The 15,966-nt window shown below is 35.0% G+C and overlaps 2 protein-coding genes across 3 annotated transcripts; both read left to right on the top strand.

Annotated features, from left to right (window-relative positions):
* Positions 1-900: 900 nt before the first annotated feature.
* On the top strand, positions 901-7,492 carry LOC140759984 (serine/threonine-protein kinase PBL35-like). Of its 2 annotated transcripts, none has more exons than XM_073096733.1 (8): positions 901-1,269; positions 2,919-3,102; positions 3,223-3,542; positions 3,612-3,747; positions 5,132-5,265; positions 5,349-5,472; positions 6,738-7,088; positions 7,167-7,492. In XM_073096733.1, the coding sequence occupies exons 2-8, from the start codon at positions 2,964-2,966 to the stop codon at positions 7,181-7,183; spliced, it is 1,221 nt and encodes a 406-aa protein (XP_072952834.1). In that variant the 5' UTR covers positions 901-1,269; positions 2,919-2,963; the 3' UTR covers positions 7,184-7,492. The 2 variants fall into 2 exon arrangements, with proteins under 2 accessions (XP_072952834.1, XP_072952835.1); XM_073096734.1 differs by lacking the exon at positions 2,919-3,102 and having other exon boundaries at positions 905-1,056; positions 1,146-1,269.
* A 3,033-nt stretch (positions 7,493-10,525) lies between these two features.
* On the top strand, positions 10,526-11,548 carry LOC140759985 (uncharacterized). Its single transcript, XM_073096736.1, has one exon. The coding sequence runs from the start codon at positions 10,556-10,558 to the stop codon at positions 11,306-11,308; it is 753 nt and encodes a 250-aa protein (XP_072952837.1). The 5' UTR covers positions 10,526-10,555; the 3' UTR covers positions 11,309-11,548.
* The last annotated feature ends 4,418 nt before the right edge of the window (positions 11,549-15,966 follow it).

Below are 15,966 nucleotides of genomic sequence, written 5' to 3'. Positions count from 1 at the left end.
TATATAATTTTTTTTCCCCTTCTCTAACAACCAAATAGGCTATCTTGTTCCTTGCTTATCTCTCATTATGCTTGCTTATGTCATTGCAACGGTGGATGTTAATAGTTGTGTGCTTCACATGTGATGTACCAAAGTTTTTGATAAAAATAATAATTCCTAATAGCGGTATTGGATTTTGCAGCATGTGCAGGTTGCCAAGTACCCGACGACAGAAGATTCCTACTACCTGAGTTGTAGAGGACCACTCCCCTCCCAAAGTGGTGCATACACAGAAAGAGAGTTTTTGACTATTTTAAGTCTCCATAATTCTTTCTATCACTTATTTAATTCATCTTGAAAAAAAAATCTGGGATATAACAATTATTTTATATAAAAATTTAAAATTATTTACCAAAATTTCAAAGTATAAAGAAATTTTTTTAATATAATTGCTAAAAATAATTTCTTTTAGAAGTTTTTAAAATTCCACGAACTTATATTTAAAAATTACTATTCTAAAATCTTAAAGTATAAAAAAAATATTTGGGAGGGTTAGTATTGAGTTTTTGTCCGAATTATGTATTAAATGAGGTCTAATTCTAGTTCTAATAAAAATACTAAACTAATAAGTGTTTTTAAAAATATTAATTAATTTAGTATTTTTATTAGGACTATAATAAATTAGACTATATTTAATAATAAATTTAGGTGCAGTCTATTTTGATAAAAATAAATTGAAAACTCTACCTACCTAAAGAGAGATGCCACAACGGCGTCAAATGGGAAGCAAAGAGAGATAAGAGCGTTTGGAGGGCCCCGACCGTAAGTGCCGACCCCCCCTCCCTAGACTTTCCCCAACCCCACCCGCCAATAGAAATCCAACAGTGGAAGATGGTTGGCCGAACACCATGACCACTCAAAAGACACGAAAAAAAGGAGGGGAAGTAAAGCATAACCTCTTTTTCGCATATACCTCGATGATGGTGGTGACGACTCACACCACCCCCACTCTCGCAGTCACACCTTTACCTTCCTTTCCTCTACTTCTCCTCCTCCTTTTGCTCGAGACATTGGAAGGCATGCAGTCGGATCTCTTCTTGTTCCTCAGTATCTACTCTTTTGCTCTCGAATAGATTCTTGGTTGATGGTGTTGGTGGTGGGTTCAGATGGAGGACAGATGTGGGTGCTGGTCGGCGGTGAGAAATGGCATTCGAGGAGCATGTAGGTCCTCGGACGCGTCGACGAATTCACCCAACACACTTCCCAAGGCCAGTCTGGTTTATGATGCTGGTATTCATGATTGCCATCTTTTCCCTTACTTTTGCTCTTTGAGCCACGTACTTTGCTTTTCTGATCAATTTTCAGTTGAGATGAAGTCTTGCTGCAATTGGGTTGTCCAATGTCTGTTTAAAAGTTTACCTTTTTATAGACACCAAACATCAGATCGGGTCGGGATTGCTCAAGAAAAGTAACGTATCAGCAGAAAATGATATCCAATTCGTACTTTGAACCAAGTTTATGATTATGCTTTTCTACAATTTGTTTGCTAGGAATTCAGTAAGGGGTCTTTGTATTGTATTTTGAGATGCACAAATAATAGGAGATGCATGCCCATATATATGCTGAATATAGAGGTCCATACTTAATGTTTGGTTGGTTGTATATTGTAATGGTTGAACAGAGAGGAGAGAGATACAGAGTTTGAGTTGACATTTCTCAGGTTTTCGGTCGAACTTTTCTTTTGACACAAATCTTTCATGGGTGAAAAGTGAGTTACCTGGGTCGTGGAGGATTGACCGGGCAAACTGCCAGATTTAGAATACGTGATATTCATCCTAGCTGCTATGGACATATTTGTCCAATTGATATGTCTAAATGAATGAATGATGGACTTATTGGATTCTTACCTATTCATGTGGGATTGGATGAGGTAAATAATTCCTTCCTTGAACTGTTGCAAGCTGACATATATGAAAGTTATATTAATAAGCTAGCCCTCATGCTGCTTTCACTTACCAATTAGTAAAATTACAACTTTTTAATCCTTACAGGAGCTCATCTAGAATTTTTCTTGCATAGTATTTATTTCTTTTTCATCTTTTGGATGGAAGTTGATGAAAAACTTTTCAAGAACTATACATTGCTAAAATGGTAAAATAAGTTTGTTAGTTCTTGCTTCGTATTGGAAGTGGTTGCTTGTCTTATGATTTAATGTGCACCTTCTGCTTAGTTTGTGAGCGTATGCAATAGATGGGTATAGATGCCCTTTTTCTAATATTAGTGACTTATAAGGAAGTAAACACCTTTTGCATCAGAACTTTGTTCATTGTGGTAGCATAGGGTCTTTACTTGGCATTAATGAGAACAGATAAATGTAGGCATTGTCTCAAGTTTTTTTCACTTTTAAGAAAATCTTGTAGCTTAGAGAAATTCAGTTACAGGAAAAAAGAAAGAAAGGAACCTTCTGCTATAATGGTATAAATCTAGGTGTTTTATCCCTGGATTAATCTGTCTCTTTACTCATTAAGGTCTTTGCTGTGGTGTAACTCTTTATATTGTCTGATAAAACTAGTTTTGCTACATCAATTAAGAAATTTGCTTCATTGTGCTTCATTGAAATTAAGTATTCTGCTAAATGGAGGAATGACCTGAGGAAAAAATAAAAAATGTAGCAATACACATCTTACTTCCTATTTTTATGTGCTGTAATTGAATTGTCTTCCGAAAACTGACCAGAAAACATTACTTAAAGAAAGAAGGCCAAGCTACTGAAAAACATTGCTTAGTGTCGCAAAATTGTTTCCTTTTCTTTATAATCTGTCCAGTCTAACTGATTTTGTCTTTGTACACACAACTTTAACTAAACATTTTTCTTCGCGTTGTTGCATGGGATTATGTATTGTACATTTTCTTACTAGTCAACTTGTTGGGTACTCTAGACAACTGCCTAAGTGGTTTAAAACAAGGATTTCCACACCCATGGCATGGCCCTTGCCGGTAAACAGATGGCAAGGTACTACTTCCACCACATCTGGGAGATGATCAACCACCTGATGGAACTTAAGAGAAGATGGCATTTTACTAGGCCTTCCTCATTCTATGTGGCCAGCCAACAAAATCATGGTTCAGAATACTGTTTGATTTCGCAGTTTTCTTCAACATTTTATGACGAGATGGATAATTTGTTGTAGTTCAGTGTCATTTATCTGAGTTGGATGTTAATGCAATTTTCTCGGAATGCAGCAACAGAGGCCAGATATCTAAATGCTAGTAATCGTGAGCTTGCCGCTCGTCATGAGACCGATTTCTCTGTTGAAAATGTTAATAATCCAACAAATGAAAAGAGAACACCTTGCCAGTTACTTCAATTTACTTTCCAGGAGCTTAAGTCTGCTACTGGTAACTTCAGACCTGATAGTATTCTTGGAGAAGGTGGATTTGGGTATGTGTTCAAGGGATGGATTGAGGAGAACAGCACTGCTCCTGCAAAACCAGGTACTGGTATCACTGTTGCAGTCAAGAGCCTGAAACCTGATGCTCTTCAAGGCCACAGGGAATGGGTTGTAAGTATTACGACTATTGGAATCTTAGACTTTATGGAATGGCCTAGTAACATGTCATTCATGGTGCAGGCAGAAGTTGACTTTCTTGGGCAAGTGCATCATCCTAATCTTGTGAAGCTTATTGGATACTGTATTGAAGATGACCAAAGACTGCTAGTTTATGAATTTATGGCGCGAGGAAGCCTTGAAAACCATATTTTCCGAAGTATGTAACTAATATGAAGCTTCTGAAAGTTTTTATGCAGCACTACTCATGATAATAAATTGTATCAAACATATTTGAGTGGATTCATTAACATTTCTCCACTTATTCCTATCAAGCACTTTGTTGTTCTTCAAATCTTGTTGCTTCAAAATCTTTTACGTCCTTATATCTATTTACATTCATCTTTTCTAGTTATTCCTGGTTTCTTATTCTGCATGGCCTTAGAAGTGTGACTTTCTAGTATCTTTGTCCTTGATGTGCTAACGCACATATCTTTTACTAATGTATTCATTTTTTCAATATATCCATTACTATATTAAAAGAGGGAGTTAGGCTGGTTTGCCACTTTTGATTGATATTTTGTCTCTCTTGTTCAAACTCTTTCGTCATAAAACAACTAAAAAGCCAATTCTCAAATATGGCAATCAACTCTCAGCTCGCACATCTCTCTCTCTCTTGTTGTGATGTTCAATCGAAGTTCCTTCTCTCTAAAGCTCAATTCCCTAAGAGATGGTGGTTGATTTGATATGATGATTCATGAGAGATTAGGGTTGATTTAATATGACATTCATATTTTCATTGTGACACTTATAATCCTTATGTTTGAGTTATCCACAGTATTTGGTTTATGTGCATTTCCATCCTTAAAGTTAGTTTAATTGAGCATCGAACTTAAAATTTTCATTCTTTCAACTTCCATCTGTAACTTTTATTTGGAAGCACTACATTAGAATGTTAAACATTGGCCTTATTACTGTTTAAAATTTCATCTTTTTTCCCTACCACTCTTTGGCTTATTATTGGTTTTGAGATTAAAATAGCTTCTCCATAACTCTCTTTTTGCACACCTTCTGAAACTTTCTTGCTTTACTTTCTAGTTGAGAGTTTTCTACGATTCAGAAGGTACCTGTCTAACCCATTAACCAGCTTCCTACATTCTAGTTGTGAGGTTTCTTCTGTAGTTCAAATTTCTTGCTGGGAAGAGAACTTTTTCATGAAGCCTTCTTGACTTATATGTATTCCTTACTGTCGATCCCTTTTGATTGGACAAAATCTTGGATTATGGGATGATTGAGGTGCTATGACCAAGTCTAAAAAACTATAAGACATGGCGTCACCTTAGGAGACTGGAAGAATCTCTTAGCATCAATATGACTACTATTCATTCTCTATAATAGTACCTACAATAATTTGATCATGGAATTGTTGTTGTGTATTTTGTTTTCATCAATACTTGCATTGCTCGACCACAAGATTGTAATCATAGTATATTGCTTCTATTCTGAAGGCAGCATTTACCTCCTATCTTATTCATCATTTTAAGCCTTCTTACACGCTACCATCTTGCGTCTTGTAATCTTACTGGTTTTCTTGACTCTTGAAGGGTCTCTTCCTCTGCCCTGGTCCAGCAGGATAAAGATTGCACTTGGTGCTGCTAAAGGCCTGGCATTCCTCCATGGAGGTTCTGAACCAGTTATTTATAGGGACTTTAAGACATCAAACATTCTTCTTGACTTGGTAGTTGGTACTTCTATGTCTAACTACTTATCTCAAGTATGCATATGCTTCCATTCATTGAGAATTAATCCGTTCTTTTGCAGGAGTACAATGCAAAACTTTCAGATTTTGGATTAGCAAAAGCTGGTCCACAAGGAGATGATACTCATGTTTCTACTCGAGTTGTTGGCACGTATGGCTATGCTGCACCAGAATATGTGATGACAGGTATGCAGCCATAGTATGGTTAACCAAATAAGAAGAAATTTTTTGTAGAATAAGAGAAGTACTGCTAGGAATCTTGTATTTAATTTGGAGTCTAAGCATCAATTTCTGAAATGTGGCTAGAGTTTCTAATTTTTATACGGTGGTTGTTAGACTCTTCTGTTAACTTCAAAGTAAACAGCGAACAATTATACTCATATCAAAGGGGAAAAAGATCAATTTAAAAGCTTCTCAAATTGTTTCTTGACATCGATTCTCTTTAATATGTTTGCTGCTACTGTTGTGGTTGATGGTCTTGTTAAAGAATAGTAATGTTTATCAGGAAAATGGTAGCAGTTAAGTGATTTGTACAGTGAGGAGACTGAAACATATATTATCTTTATATGTAACTAAATGATGGAAGGAGAAAACGAACATGATAATTAGATCTACTCTGGGATCATGATTCATTTGTTTATTGACTCAACTCTAACTTGGAAACAATGACAAATTCCTAAATCAGAAGTCATCATCTTTGTCCCTTATCTGTATTCTTCCCATATTGCCTAAGCTATAAACAGAGAAGTTAGATAACTGAACCTACAAGCTGGCCTCTTAGCTTTATGGCAAATTCATCATCATCTGATTTTGATTTGCTGGGAATTTGCCACTAACTGATGTCAGTTTGACAGCCCATGTTTAAAGTTTGTTAATTATAATGGAGCCTTCTCATATTTGAGTTGTGGTCTAACTCACATTTGTATTATTGCAAATAATGCTTAATGATGATGATATTATTCAAATTCATGTATCTCAGTTAGTGAAGGATGCATCTTGACGTTTATATACTAGGTAAGCTTCAATTGATGAATAGATTGGAGTGGTTATTTTGGGTTTTTATAACAGGTCGCAATAACTTCCCAGTTAGCTAAAACATATTGTTTTATATGGATAGGGATTTTCTTGGTGAATAAAATAGAAGCTTGTATTGCTGTATTATTTTAAATGTACATGCGTTGTTATATTTTTGAATACATATATATGAATGTAAGTAAATGCAGTGAAGTGGAGTTTAGTCTACTTTGTACAGGATACACATGTAGATAAATGCAGTGCAGTAATTGCGGCATAGTCTGCTTTGCACAGGACATACACATACATAAATGCAGTTTTTTTTTTTTGTTGAAACCCATTCTGTTACTTTATAAATTACTGATTGATTGTTATTTTCTAAAAATTATTTGGGACAATGTTTTAATCAAAAACCTTCATTTGTAAATGTTACTCAGGTCACTTGACATCTAAGAGTGATGTCTACAGTTTTGGTGTTGTGTTACTTGAGATTTTAACTGGCCGGAGATCTGTGGACAAAAAGCGACCTCGTGCGGAGCAAAATTTAGCTGCATGGGCTAGACCATATCTAAGTGATAGAAGAAGGCTCTACCAGCTTGTAGATCCTCGATTGGAGCTCAACTATTCAATTAAAGGAGTACAGAAGGTTGCGCAGATAGCCTATTACTGCCTTAGCCGAGATCCAAAATCTCGCCCTACAATGGATCAGATTGTTAAGTTTCTTACACCACTGCAAGACCTAAATGACCTGGCTGCATTATCCTTTCGCTCTCGTTCATCTCAGCGAGGTCAGTGAATATCATAATAGACTGTCGATATTCCTTTATGTAAATGTGTTGTTCTAACTATTAATTTTTCCCCTATAGGCAAGATGCGCCGGTGATGGTCCAAGTTTCCCTGAATAATGAAGAAATGAGATTCTTGTGATCACTGAACTTTCAACACAGTTTAGTACATAAATTATTAAGCATCAAGGTAATCATCAAAACTTGGATATGTAACCCAATATATCATACTTTTAGGAGATATTGTGAAGTTCCCATACTTCATTTTTTTTTTCCTGTTGAGTAGTATTGCATTCATGTAAGACAGTTCAGCATAAATTTGCTTTCCTGTTCCACTATTGAAGAACATTGTTTTTTAGCTAATAATTTTGTCTTTTATTTGCTTTCCTCAAAATGTTCTCTCTTTCAACTTGGTGCTGTTTTGGTGATTTCTATTATGGTTCTTGTTGCTAGATTCTTTTCTTGTCAAAAGTGGTAAAATCTGAATTCAAGTTTCATTAATAAAATTAAGGCTAATTTTACATTTTCATCCCCTTGAACTATGACCGAGTATCATATAACACCTTTGAAGAATTAAGCTTATAATCTGCCTCTTAAACTATCTGAATGTACCAACTTGCACCTCTTTGTTAGTCTTTGTTGTGAGAGATTTTGAGATAACCTGCTTCTAGGGAGCCCAACAATTTACACTATCACATTACAACATTGGTGCTAATAATTAAGCTTTGGGGATGTTGCATTTTACTCTCATGTGGTTTGCCTTATCCCCCATCAAAATCCAAGAGCTTAAATCTCATAACATTAGAGCATATCTATATGTGCTACCAAAGACAGAGCGCATCAATGTGCTAAGAGTTACCGAACATCGATATAAGTGGCATGCCACATGACTTCGCAAACACATAAAATAGAGTTCTTTTAAGTGCTTCTATAGATTAAACACACCTATTATACGAATCCACTAAGAGTTTAATTCAATCTTACTTATTTATTATAGGAATATAGCATTTACCAAATAATTTATGAATTGCTCTAGATATCATGCTACATCATTATCGTTCAAACGTGTTTTCTCGTTGGACCTAGAGCATGGAAAATGACGGTTTAGTTAGGATTGTCATCCTTTAGTGATATTAATTAATTGGTTTTAAACTCACTCTAAGGATTCGCTAAATTTATGAATAATAAATATGATCTATGGTGATTACTTCATCTTCTAATAGCTATCTCCCAGTATTGTGTTTAATATATATGTCTTAACTTTCTATTATATGACTTACTATATACCCATGATAAAATAATTTGACTATCACAATAAATCTAAATAGAAGGCATAAAAATTGGCCATATAGGCAAGTCAATCAAAAGTTTTCTTAACCATTTAGCTTGATGCTTTCAAAGCCACTAAGTCACTCCATAATAGAATAAATAAGACAACTTTGTTTTTTTGGATCCTTAAGAATTAACAACACCACTAAGAGTGAAGATCTATCCATTGTAGATTTAGAATCATCATCTAGATAGTTCTAATTTGTATCGCTATATCCTTTAATAATAGATAAATATTTTTCTAGTATAGTTCGTGCCAAATGTCTGAGCTAATATAACTTTTTAATATTCAAAATTAGGATAATTAATGCATCTACTCAATTTTCTTACGATAAAAGTAATATATAGACATATGCAATGTATTACATATACATCGGGCTTCCAGCAACAATTGAGTACTCAAATTCTGATACCGCTATGAGCCAATCACGAGGGTCAAGTCGAGTTGAGTCTAATTAGTTAATTTTACTTATTATTTTTAATTTTGAATTAAAATGGATGTAAGCCCAATATGAAGAATTAGATTCGACTAGATATGACTCTACTCTTGTAAGATAGGAGAGGTCATGAGTTATTTGGAGGTGTGGAATGAATATTGAGTTAAATTATTTTTATTATCTCGTATTTACCATTTATTTATAGCCGTTAGATAGTCTTACTTTTCTAAGAGAAGATCTTAACCCTAGAACACTTTGAAATCTCCAAATCCTAGCCACCACCTTCCTCTACGAGCCACCCTATCTTATGGTCGTCCTCTACTACACTTAGCATCTTGCCATTGTAACGCCTTTGCTCGGCAAGCACATACACATCCAAGCACCCACATGGCACGTCCAACACACGTGCTATGATGGATGGGGCTGTTACGCATCAGAGATAAAGTTGTACTCAGGATAATCCATTTGAGAGATAAATTATACTATCAATCAAATAAATTTATTAACCTATGAGTATCCAAGTCCACAATAATATACACTAAATCACTATGTAATCTAGTAGGTCCCACATAGGCCATTATAAACCATCAAGATACAACTAAAACAATTGCTACATAAGTATAATATACTTTGACCTGCATTATATAAATCATCATATAATATAATGGAGTATTAATCATAAGTATAATATACTAAAAATCCTCCCAATAGTCCAAGATTATATGGACATTCCTTTTTCCAACTATTTGGGTATTATAGTTTATGGACCGGTGCAACAACACTGCTTGCTGCTTATTACCTAGCTCGCCATGGCATCCGCTCTCATGTCTCAGCAGAATGATCTCTATGAACTTTCTTTCAAAAGAAAACAGAAAGAAGGAAAAAAAAGAAGGAACGAAAGAAAAGTATATACATGGGCAATTTTGATATTTTGGAAGTAAGGGTTTAAAAAAGTTGAAATTATATTTGATAAAAGAAATGTCATTCGTCTTGTTCTGCCATGTCAAAGTTAACTTAGAGGGGGGGTTTTTTTTTTAAGGTTAGACTTAATAGGCCAGGGTGAAATAAGACCTTTTTTTTTCCCAATTTTTTCATTCTCTCTACACTGTGAGAGGAATATACACTGGCTAACAGCCATAATAAGACAGCACCCAAGTGTTAATTAGGACTACACAATCGTTACACAAGTGTTCTAGCACTACAACGGAGAACGCTTTGCTTTATGACCAAGCTCATTCTATTTCTCCACAAAGAAACAATCTAGCTAACTCACCAGTGCTGCTGATAAGAAGATTACAGTGTACATAAAATTTTAACACAATAAACTCTCTCAATATATAATTTCCAAGAGCTGATCACTCTCCGTCAATTGCTAGAACCTTCAGCTCTACCTACCTTTTATTATGGCAACTGGCGATCGACCCCATCTCAATTACAATACCGTAATGCATGTAGACAGGAGGAGAAAGAGTTCCAAAACTTAACGTAGCGCCAAGGACTCCCTTCTTTTGTAGTAGCTAGCAGCACTCACGGGCTTAACAGGCCAAGACCCTCGAGATGACGTGTCTTTACAAGACACCGACGACGTCCTCTACGTGTCCGATCTCAATAATATCTTACCACTGTAAACCCTCCTCCTTCCTCTCTATATATACTGCCCTCCTTGTTTATTTGTAATTAACCTCAGAAGCTGCATCACTAGCCATGGCTAGTAGTCTCTTCTCTTTCTCCCTCCTCCTCCTCCTCCTCTTCCTTCCTCTCTCTTTTGCATGGCAGCACGACTGCTGCCCATGCCCAAGTCCTCCTGGTGGTGGACACCATAAGCATCCTCCTAAGCACCCTCCAAAACACCCTCCGAAGCACCACCCACCAACACCAAGACCATCACCACCATATATATCACCATCACCACCAACACCAAGACCATCACCTCCATATCCATCACCATCACCACCAACACCAAGACCATCACCTCCATATCCATCGCCATCACCACCACCGCCAACACCAAGACCACCATCTCCGCCATATCCATCACCACCAACACCAAGACCATCACCACCAACACCAAGACCATCACCGCCATATCCATCACCACCACCAACACCAAGGCCATCACCGCCACCACCACCATCACCGCCAATCTTACCGCCACCATCACCACCAACGCCAACTCCTTCCCCGCCGCAGGCCTACTGCCCGATCGACGCCCTGAAGCTCGGCGCCTGCGTCGACCTGCTCGGCGGGCTAATCCACATCGGCATCGGCCGCGAGGCGAAGGCGAAATGCTGCCCATTGCTCCAAGGAGTCGCCGACCTTGACGCGGCCTTGTGTCTCTGCACCACCATTAGGGCCAAGCTGCTCAATATCAACCTCGTGCTCCCCATAGCGCTAGAGCTCCTCATCGGATGCGGGAAGCACCCGCCTCCAGGATTCCGGTGCCCGCCGCTGTATTAATCCATAAAATGCATGGCATCGAGTAAAATTTCTCTGTTTGCAATTTCCTTTTTTGTGTGTCGTTGACATAAAGCTTGGAGGGAATAAAGCTACCTGTGTCGTAGTGCCTTGTGGGAACTGGGAAAGCTTGTAGAGAGTGAAGCTGTGCTGCTGTTGTCTTGCATTATTTATTTAGCTCCTGTTCACTTCCGTGACAAAAAATAGCCTTCCTCTCAAATAAACCTCCTCCTTCTGATGCCACCTTATTCTCAATGGCAGTAACTAATAAGCAACTTAGCTTCTTCAGATATATTAATTTATTATTTTCTCTTCTTTTATTCCATACAATTTTTAAAAATTAATATAATAATAATAATAATAATTTTTATTTTATTTTTAGATTGGACAACATTTAATTACTACTTATTATTTACTCCTTTACATCCAAATTAAGGATATTTTTATAATTTAGTTCAAAATGTCACAAATTTCTAATAGAAAAATTACTATTCTGTATCAGTGTAATATAATTTTATGTCACATCGAATGTAATAATTATTTTTATAATTAAATAATATAATAACTTACATGAGTATTAACTCTTTGTTTCTAATATTAAAAATTAAAATAAAAATTTAGCCTGCACAATGAAATGGAAGTACCGAACGTCTTATTCCAACTATCCTTTTCTCATAAACTTACTTACCCACCCTCCAAATTCATTATTTTTGACTGGGTTTAGACACCTCAGCTAGGTCCGATATGGATATATATTGAATTTATCCATGTTTTAAAGCAGGATATAAAATGCTAGTGTAATCCCGCTAATTTATCTTATATAATTAGTAAAGACGGAGAGAAAATTTAATCTATATTTATCTTCTCTTAATGTGATTATAATATATCTACTTAGTGAATATTATTAATAAGAATAAATCACCTATAAAGTTCGCCTCTCACAACTTACTTAAAATCACTTATTTTAAATTTTGATACTTAAAATCTTGATAAATTTAATATATTTTTATAAAGACCATGATGATGTGATTCAGTCGGATCAGAGAGATATTGTGTTCGCTGGGTCGAACCATATTATTATCGAGATTTTTTTTTTCAACAGTAGTAGTTTCAGGCTATGGCATTCGAAAGTCACAACCCAACGTTCAAATGTCACAGTCCTATCGAAGAATAAGTATTCTCGGTTTTTGGTATTCGAATAATGATATCCAATGTTTGAACGTTAAAACCAACCGACTGCTCTCAAGTTTTAGCGTCCAAATGGCTGTCGTCGTCGTTTGAACGCCAGAACCTAAGAATGTAGTCCGTCCAACAGTGTTTGAATGCCAATCCAACGAGTTTCGCCTGACGTTGAGATCATTGTGTTAGGGTTAATTTGAATTAATTTAAATTTTGCTTAGCTTATAGAAGTGTGAAAGATAGTTATTTTTTATGAAAGATTATTACCTTTTTTCAATCTTCTTCTTCCTCTAGCCTCCTTTTATTTCTCTAGTCACCGTCCTCTTCAAAGATGTCGTCCTCCCCTCCCTCCTTGTCTACTGCATCTCCCTAGACCAGTAGAGCTGGCCCTTCCTCCGTCGTCTTCGCTTCTCATTTTTTCAAATCCACCAATACCACCCTCTATCATCACCATCCATATATCCGTTGTCATTATCATCACTATCATTCATTCACAACTTAATCCATCTTAACCCGATTCACAACACATAAGTCTAGTAGCTCACGTGTTTAAAATCAATATAATATTTTGAACTAGCCAAAATATTATATCAATTTTTAGTTATGTCACATCAATTGATTACTAAATTAAAATAAGATCAGACAAAAATACGAAGAAATACATTAAATTCGACATAATAAGCTTACCAATATTTATTAATAAAAAAATATAAGACTTCTTTAATTTAATAAATTATAATGCAATAATAGAGTAAGTTATATATTAGATATATCAATTTGAAGCATAATGATATATTAACACTATTTATGAACAGTAAGTGACAAACTACTTTAAGATAGGCATTCAAGGATTAAAATGTGCACATTTCATCAGTTATTCTGGACAAACTTCCTTAAAAATAATTAGTTTTTTTTTACATGATCTCTAATTTTTCACACTAGGGGTGATCTTTAAAGGAAACCCAAATAGAATTCATAGAATGCTTCTTAGTGATAGCTATTTAGGAGATTTGTGGTGGTGTGCCTTTTTACCTTCGTAGTTTTTTGAGGACATCTCAACTATATATATATATATATATATATATAGGATTATTAGGACTGGGTTTCATTCACTTGGGAATAGGTGATAAAAAAGTGCATTTGAGATTGTGTGACAAAGAAAGGCGGGGAAAAAAAAAACTTATGTAAATATTTAGGTATGCTATGATACTAATTGAAAAATATAAAAATCGTCTTAAAAGATAGAATTTATCACATGCTATTAAAAAAAATATATGGAAAATAAAGCGTGAAAAAAGACATTTTCAAACACAGACATTTTACAAGGAAAAACTCTAGATCGAATAAAAACTACGGATCAAAACTCGGATTGAAACTAATTACTAAACATGTAGCAGTTAACAAGAAGCTTATAAATCTCATCTGTTGATCTCCATGACTCAATTTGTACCAACATTGTTCGTTAGACCTCGCGATGCATTGCTTCCTGCAATAGGTTTTTAAACCCTAGTGATCCTTGAGGTTGATTTTTTTCATCTTAGTGACCATCGAGACGTAGTTCTTTCAGATCTGATGTAGATGCATTGATATGAAATCAATTTTACACGTTCCATTTAAAGTAGAGAATTGATCTTCAATGGCCTCCAAAAGGTGATCTAAATATTATGAATAACAGACACTTCTAAGGTTAGATTAAACCTTTTATATACAACTAGATATAATATATTTTAAATAAATCAAATATCTTTTCTAATCAATGGCTTGATAAGACTAAATCCAAGTCAAATGAGGTCTCATCAAACCCTAGAATTTGCAAAGTTCCACGACTTCTATATATGTGAACGTTTTCCAAGGTGCATTCAAAAGAGAGAGTGGACAATTGGATGTAGAGAGATCGTTCATGTGCCCTGGGTATGTTCTCATACTACTTCAGTCGTAGTAACATTATTTGAGTACTTCAATGACAATTTTAAAATTGTTTGTAGATGATTTGATTTTAAAATTAATCTTCCACTTTAATATTCTTCATCAAATATTTCATAACTTATCATAACTTGTGTATATGCTCATATATAAAATCTAGACATATTACATGAATACAAATTATATTTTGAAATACAATTTGCCAATTACATAAGTATAAATAAAACATAACAAAAGGCTAAGAGAAAAAATATAGTTTCATTTTCGTGGCATCGATACTTATAATTACGATATTACAAAAAGTAGGCAGATATTTTAGAATCTCAACCTTAGAAGTGTTAGAGGCCATGCAAATATAGTATCTTTATTAGAATTGGGAATCCAAAACCTTTAAAATAATATAATTAATCCAACAACTTTCGTAACACATTAAAAAAAAAGTAAAAAAATTGAAGAAGGAAAAATATAAGTCAAAATAAGAATAAAGGAAATTATTGAGAGATCAACCTAACCTAGGTTAGTATGAACTTGGACAAGTTAGCCAAGGTGAAAAGGGGTTGCTACCTCCTCCCGCAAAACTGGGATTTCCATGAATATGATATCTATCTAATGTGATATAAGAAATATATGACAAAGGTGGAGACTTAATTGCCTAACTTTTTAATCGCTAATAAACTTCTCTCTCTCTCTCTTGTGCAAGACCATCCTCCTTATCTTGCCTAGAGAGCTTTCTTTGCTATTGCCCACTCAAATTAAGATGCTGAAATCTTGCTCCATTCCTGCGTTCTCCCCCACAACCTTGTCTACTTGTCTAGCAAGAAGTTAAACCGATGGAGCAAGTGGATCTTTGGGACCAAAAGTCAAGCTAGGTAGGTTTGTCACAAGGACCGAGTAGGATATATATAAAGTTCTTGACTATGCTTCACGAGTAGCATACAGGCTTATACTATGCATTTTATCTTTGTATCATATGATTTACATAAATACATATTAACAAGGACACATTTATATGTTCATCATGATATGAGACTTCTCATTCTAATTTATATGAGTTATTTTTTATTTGACATCATTGATTCTAATTTATAAAGTTCTTGACTATGCTTCACGAGTAGCATACAGGCTTATACTATGCATTTTATCTTTGTATCATATGATTTACATAAATACATATTAACAAGGACACATTTATATGTTCATCATGATATGAGACTTCTCATTCTAATTTATATGAGTTATTTTTTATTTGACATCATTGATTTGTGATGTGTCTATTCACTAAATCAAGTCATGAATAGATCCCTTGAGTTATAATAACTTTTATTTTGTAGTCAGTCATGAGTTTATGTGGTACAAATGTTAGTTTTTATATAGGCTCGGAATAGCAGTATGACATTGTACATAACTAATTTGCTTATATATTTGTGTCAGTTATAACTTAATTGTTAGTACGTGGCAGATCTTGTAGTTATATAGTATTTTCTCCTGTGCCTTCAGATATATATATCTATACACTAATAAGAGTGTTTATTTGAAGTATAGTATGAGTATGTTTGGAA

The sequence above is a fragment of the Typha angustifolia genome, chromosome 5 (genome assembly GCF_048772165.1).
Source record: "Typha angustifolia cultivar Huaian chromosome 5, ASM4877216v1, whole genome shotgun sequence".
Classification (NCBI taxonomy): domain Eukaryota; kingdom Viridiplantae; phylum Streptophyta; class Magnoliopsida; order Poales; family Typhaceae; genus Typha; species Typha angustifolia.
The sequence above is the reverse complement of the archived record's forward strand: the minus strand, read 5'-3'. Positions and strand labels throughout refer to the sequence as shown.

What these genes read in the sequence shown, in the direction of transcription:
- LOC140759985 (XM_073096736.1), top strand. Translation starts at nt 10,556, where the DNA reads ATGGCTAGTAGTCTCTTCTCTTTCTCCCTCCTCCTCCTCCTCCTCTTC.
- LOC140759984 (XM_073096733.1), top strand. Translation starts at nt 2,964, where the DNA reads ATGGCCCTTGCCGGTAAACAGATGGCAAGGTACTACTTCCACCACATC. An exon ending in AAGGCCACAGGGAATGGGTT is followed by an intron (nt 3,543 to 3,611) that starts GTAAGTATTACG and finishes TTCATGGTGCAG; the next exon opens with GCAGAAGTTGACTTTCTTGG. An exon ending in ACCAGAATATGTGATGACAG is followed by an intron (nt 5,473 to 6,737) that starts GTATGCAGCCAT and finishes AATGTTACTCAG; the next exon opens with GTCACTTGACATCTAAGAGT.